Source organism: Fusarium fujikuroi, chromosome FFUJ_chr09 (genome assembly GCF_900079805.1).
Source record: "Fusarium fujikuroi IMI 58289 draft genome, chromosome FFUJ_chr09".
Lineage (NCBI taxonomy): Eukaryota > Fungi > Ascomycota > Sordariomycetes > Hypocreales > Nectriaceae > Fusarium > Fusarium fujikuroi.
This window is the reverse complement of record NC_036630.1, coordinates 588030-594165: the sequence shown is the minus strand read 5'-3', so window position 1 is coordinate 594165 and position 6136 is coordinate 588030. Positions and strand designations below refer to the sequence as shown.

The following is a 6136-nucleotide window of genomic DNA, read 5'->3' as shown; positions in this document are numbered from 1 at the left end:
CCCCCCCCCCCCCCCACGTTCATAAGCCAATGCTGATTACGTTACATCTCAAGCACCGCAGTCAGGTATCCTCGAAGCACACTCCGAGTTGTGTGATCTATACTTCATCCCGTACACACCAAGTCTTTGTCCACGCATTGTCAAATACACATAAAGCGTGGGCCTGCAAACATCCTGGGACGCAAGTGGTGAAATAGTGCCAAGTAAACACACACAGATTTGCTGGCAATTCTGCTTTCCTAGATTCATATCATTAGAGTAGAAACTTAGGCAATGTTCGGAGATCGTACCGAAACTCGTCAATATTGGGTTTAAGTTTATGTAACGCTCAATAAGACAGATCAGTCTTAGTTAAGGTCCAGTAAGAGGCTAGGAAAGCGATTCTCCTCCCCGGGGTTATCGCGACATTCTCGCTGAACATGGATTTGATCATCACGTCTGATTCCTCTGTAAAAGATTGGATGTTCAGACGATACACAGAGCTCCACGAGAGTAGGGACTTGAGCCATGATTGGTGAGACAAGGTTATTAATGTAGAAATTGTCGAGTTCAACCATGCTCTTAGGCCGATAGGGCTTGTCACCATCATGCGAGACGAGGCGACCGTGCAATCTCACAAACCACAGCGTGAAAGCAAATCGGCGGAGGCGAGGCCTTCCGTTCAGAGCTGTAGCCAGTTCATTGACGGTTCGGTCCTGTCGCAAAAGATTAGCCATGAAGAATCAGAGGCGGAGATATTTCTTACAAAAGCAAGTTGGTAGTTAAACCATACCAACGACCACAATCTCAAATCGCTATACGAACTTATGCATGGTGTGTCTTCATGAAGAACGAGTGACTCGAGCTGAGGGAAGTCCTCTCTGACTTCCCCGAGAATCTGATGGTCTAAGCTTGGGAACACACGTCGAAAGTTTTGTCTGTTCTCCGTTCTGTCGATACGCAGGGCCTTGAGACCTTGGCTGTGGGGGGACTTTTTCAAGATCACGTAATATCGCCTATTGAATCCTTTGGGCAGTTGAACGGCTCCGAGAGTGTCGGGTTCGAAGCGTCGAACGACCGCGTTGAAATTGGATACCTCAGGCTCGTCGAGAAATGTTAGGGAGAAGGGTGTATCGCCGTTGGTCGACCATAAGCCGGTCTTGCGTAGGGCCTTGTTAAAGGCGAGGATGTCCCGATGAGTTGGCAAGCTCAGAGAAAAGTCCACCCCGCAAAGTCGATCTATCAAGTGAAGCAAAATGGCAAAATGCTCAACATCGCTTCGTGGAAATTGCAAAGGCACACGGGCATCGTGACTCCAACCATAATGGGTTCTGAAGGTCACAAATCTGCAGTATTGGTTAGGGTCGCTACATTTGGTACCTACTCAATCGGGCATTACTAACCTCGTGAAGGTTTCGATCAAATGTCTCATGTTCATTGAGATCGCGTCGCAGTGACATGTTCCAGTCAAAAGTCTCTACTATAGTTTAATGCACAAGAAGAAACAATGCCTCTTATTTTCAGGTCTTAGGTCAACATGTCTCAGCTGCGATCGGTGCTGGTCAGATGAGTAAAATTGGTGATTTACCAGTCACATGCACGAAGACAACAAGAAGAAAATACCACTTGCTGCAAAACTCGCATTTTGATTCTTAAAGACCCCAGTCGAAGTCGTCAGAACATTAACTACTGTTAAACCACAGATTCTGATGGCCGACAGAAGGTGAGATATCTTCGTACATGGCGCAGAAATCCAGCCCTTCAACTTCATCCTCATGCCCCCCCTTCAGCTCGAAGCACCCACCAAGCTTTAGTTTCCCAAAACCTTCGGGAACAAGTACTTCTGTGAGGGATCCTCAGAAGACTCTTCAGAAATGTTCCACGAGCCGTCTGTGAGAGTCGCTCGGTAGAATATAGGATATTTAGTTGCCATGCAAACCTCGTCGAGCCCTTTCGCATGGGCGGCAAAATAGGTAACCAGCAATCTGCATACGCCTTCAAGCCTACGAGCGTTGACAGGCGGCAGGCCTTTCTTCATAGCCATGGCCAGAAGTTCCGCTCTTAGGACATCAATGGCATTTTTACTGAATCGGGCTTCTTGGAGAGTGAATGCAAGCCGACGTAGCCGCCGCATATTTCGAAGGCATGAAGCGACTCCCTCGATTCTTCGACACTTCAAGGCGTGTGAGCAGCCGCAGTAGGATTCAATTAATAACAAAGTGATACTTACCAATCGATGCTTATCGCTGTCATTCATGTGAGGCGGCCAAAGAGCGGAATGTGTAGTATCATCGCAAACATTCAATGAGTCCAGCTGAGGAAAGCCTTCGCTGATGCTCTTGATAGGCGTAAATCTAAAACTTGTAATAGCTGACAAATCGCCGACTCTGCGGGCAGGTTGTGCATTGAGGCGCAGTGAAGTGAGATGGGAGCCGTTACGCCTGAGTTCGTTGTAGTGGCGGCCGGAGTAAGCTACATTAGGAGGCACAGCAATTCCCTCTAGGGTTCCTGCTTTGAACTTTCCAACTATCTTGCCAATTGTCGATTCTTCGCCGTATTTTTCTAAGTAGAGATGCTTTGGGCCTTCCCAGTCTGGGCCCTTGCGAATGAGGTTGAGGAATTTGCGTGTTTCTTGTGCGAATTCGAGCCAGATAATGAAAACAATGCCGTGGAGACCAGGTGTATCTGCCAGAAACCGCCCGATGGGTATGCTCTTGATTCCATAGCCTTGAAGCCAAGCATTCATTTCGCGGAGGTTGTTAAATCTTGTAACTTCAAAAGTCACAAGCCTGTCACAGAAATAAGCGAAGAACTTGGATTGCAACCGCAGGGGAGGACACTAACCTCGCGTGACAATGGACCAGATGACGAAATGGAGCTGTCTTGCGAGTATGGTAGGCGTTGAGGCTGTTTGTCATTTCCTTCATGTTACCAGAAAACTTGAGGTGCTTGCAGAGTTTAGGGAGAAGTATTTCGCGAAAACGCTTTGATACGAGCGTCCAGTCCTTTATCTCATTAACGGAAAGGTTGTCCCCGATCATGCATAGAATCTCGGTGGGCATGGTCGCGAGTTCGGGAGTTGTAGATGTTGCCGCCATGATCGCGATTCTCTGCAAGGCACCACCTGGCAGAGCAGACAAGCGGATCGAACAAAGAAAAGAGATTGCATGCAATCAAGCTTGCGAAGTGAAAAGATGGTTTAAATGTCAAGAAGGCTGACGCCTCCACCTGCAATGTGGTGAAGGATTGTGAATGAAGCACGTTCTCTGTGGTGAGGCAAGAAAAGAAAACGAGATCAGAGAGAAAACACACGAGTTAAAAAGAAGTGGAGAGGTTAAAGTAGCTCGAGGTTTTGGGTTGTTTGCTAAGGTAGAGAATGGTCACTGTGAGCCAGCGAATAATAGATAATGCCAACCACTGCCAGAAAATGCAAGAAATCACGTAAAGCTTCATAACTTGCATAAAAGAAAATATGCAGACATCAATTCTATCATCAAGGCCCTACCTGATATTAAGCCAATCAAAAGTATTTAACAACTCAAATCTAAAGTTCAGCCTCCCCGTTAAACCAGAACTGAACTGGTCCAATGACCCAACGTTACTCATCAGATCCATATTATTGAGATGATAATCCAACACACGCTGTATAACAGTCTTGCAGCTCGCACAAAGATCACCGTTTGGTGCTGATGGGTGAACCCAGTCCAAGAAACCAACAAGCAGACTGAGCTGCTGAACAATGCTTGATCGGCTTAGGCGACTGTCCTTGGGATGTTTGCCTTGAAAAGTTGGACTGAGTAGTTCAAGACAGAGAATGCCACCGCCTGGCACTGCAAAGGCCATGAGCTACATAAAGTGTCAGAGCGTTCCAAAAGGGAGTAGGACAAACAACTTACCAGCCACTCCATATCTCGTCGAATATCACGGAATCGATCCTTGTGCATCCAGAACATCAGAGTAAGCGTTATCATCTCATATGAAACTAAAAGAACATCTCCTTCATCTGGACACCCATATTGAAGGAGTAGCCTTTCGAGCAAGAACATGTTCTGCAGATGTGTGAGTCGGATGAATATTTTCAAGGATACAACGTTTGCCTCGACTGGAGGGTCAGAAAGGTCTTTGTCGTACGACCGTATCTCTGCTTTGGGAAGAGGAAGATCGGTAGGGTCATCAGGATCATAAACAAGACACCTGGGAAGTTCGGCAAAGATATTTAACTGCCGTTGCTTCAGATTTCTTGAGGGATTAGCAAGCATTTCTTATTGCTTGGACGGATATTGAATACCTGATAGTCTCAACAGTCGCATTGGCGCCAGAAGCAAGACTAATATCAATAATTTCGTTCAATATCTGAGCCATCAAGTAACCAGCTCGACAGATACTCGAAGGATAAACACCGCCTCTTAAGTTCCAGCCACGACTATCAAGCTCAGACACGACTCTCTCAAGCGCAGCCCCTCCAGCAAGAAGGTCCTCATCACTCAAATCCAGTGGTGGTGGTGTGGAGCAGAAGCGCGGATTAAGCAGTGGAGGTCGTCCCGTAAAAGCAACAATAGCTTTGTCAAGATTATAAACTCGACCGAAAAGACGTCGTTTGTGTTCCGAACTCAGTGATGGTCTGTAATGTCCAGTGAGCTTCTCGGCGTGGACTCCAAGATAAGTCATCACGGAAACGGCATCCGCAAACGAGCTCCAACAAATAAGACCTGTCGCATTCTGTAAGTGGTTGGCGGGGAGCGGCAAGAAAGTCACAACTTACTGGCATCCCCCACAACCATTGATTCCATGATCGCCTTCTGGAACAGAAGATCCAATATGATGACATTGGCCAGCGTAAAGTGTCGAGCCAAGTTGATGCTGTGCCTCAAGAACGCCAAAACCGGCTTGTTCGCCGTTCCGCTCTCCAAGACATGGAACTGGTTCTTCTCAATCGGGTCAAAGGACCCTGGTATCCGTCTCAAAACACTCCAGAGTAGCCCTATTGACTCCCATCGCAGATTCGGTCCACAAAGCTGATTTACCCACTCTTGTGAACTGGTATCAATGTCTTGAAATGGCTGTGCCGTGTTATTGCAGATTTGTTGCGCGATGAGCTCAAGATTAAGCTTCCGCCGTTCTAGCTTCGTCCCGAATGTTGCTTCCAAGGAGTTGATGACAGCTGGAACAGTTAGGTTGGACCATAATCTATTCTCATTCTTTGTTCCTTGTGAAATCATGTGTTCGTAGGAAGGACCAAAGACGCAGCCAAGAAGTGCAAGACATGACTGTTTTATCGACGGTGGGAGTTCTTGGAATCTTATTGGCTTGTTTGAATGTGAGCACGGCGTGCATGCCTCCTGGGAGTCAAGGTCGGATGAGTCAAGCTGTGAAAGGCAGTTCTTGGCTTCTTCAAAGATCTCGTTATGGCCTGCTCGACCAAAGAATGGCGGCGTAGGAACCGGCGTTTCCATGATCAATTAGTTTTCAGGCTTTTCGAAACTTAGGTGAGGTTTCTTCCTGTTATCCACAGTTCCGAAGATGGTATTGCATAAGGCCTGGAGTTATCCGCAGACGAAGGAAGATATTTGCGCCCTGATGATTATCTTGGGCTCGATATGGTCGCTCCGTGCTATTTTGACTTAATGGATTAGATATACGATCAACTTTTACTGTTGAAGATTCGATATCATTATTCTCTCCAGATTGGTAATCTGATGTCTATCAAATGCTGACGCGGGGGGCGAAGTCGGATCCTGCACCACGTCACTTGCATTTACACGCTATATGGATTTATTGAGTTTCGATGCCAAGCCCCTTATCCCTACAACATCGTGAAACCTATTCTACATAAAAACCTTGCAATGAGATATTTCCTTGGCCCTTCTGGATAACTCTAATCTCATATTTGTTCTAGTGGCCTCCGATCCGGATTTCTCATCGATAGTCTTCAGTACAACCGCTAATATCAGAGCATTACTCGACGGAGATCAAACGGTACTAAGGCACCAGTGTTTGTTTCTCTTCAATGACATAGAAACTGACGGATCCGACCTAGGGACCTTAGTGTAAGGCAGACATAATTCTAGGTTCGAGATCTCCCAAGCGGGAGATTTAATGACGAACGACAGAAGTCTATATACTCAGGGACAGGGTAGTTGAGGAGGCGAGAGACATT

At 46.7% G+C, this 6136-nt stretch overlaps 3 protein-coding genes; all 3 read right to left on the bottom strand.

Moving 5' to 3' along the window:
• Positions 1–347: 347 nt before the first annotated feature.
• Positions 348–1411, bottom strand: FFUJ_09983 (uncharacterized protein; the record flags this gene model as incomplete). XM_023568054.1 has 3 exons in its annotated part: positions 348–695; positions 746–1325; positions 1383–1411. The coding sequence occupies 3 exons, from the start codon at positions 1409–1411 to the stop codon at positions 348–350; spliced, it is 957 nt and encodes a 318-aa protein (XP_023435409.1).
• Positions 1412–1789: 378 nt separating this feature from the next.
• On the bottom strand, positions 1790–3077 carry FFUJ_09984 (uncharacterized protein; the record flags this gene model as incomplete). XM_023568053.1 has 3 exons in its annotated part: positions 1790–2152; positions 2210–2768; positions 2824–3077. The coding sequence occupies 3 exons, from the start codon at positions 3075–3077 to the stop codon at positions 1790–1792; spliced, it is 1176 nt and encodes a 391-aa protein (XP_023435408.1).
• Positions 3078–3523: 446 nt separating this feature from the next.
• On the bottom strand, positions 3524–5432 carry FFUJ_09985 (uncharacterized protein; the record flags this gene model as incomplete). XM_023568051.1 has 5 exons in its annotated part: positions 3524–3558; positions 3621–3825; positions 3876–4218; positions 4268–4688; positions 4742–5432. 5 exons carry the CDS (start codon positions 5430–5432, stop codon positions 3524–3526), a joined length of 1695 nt encoding a protein of 564 aa, XP_023435407.1.
• Positions 5433–6136: the final 704 nt, after the last annotated feature.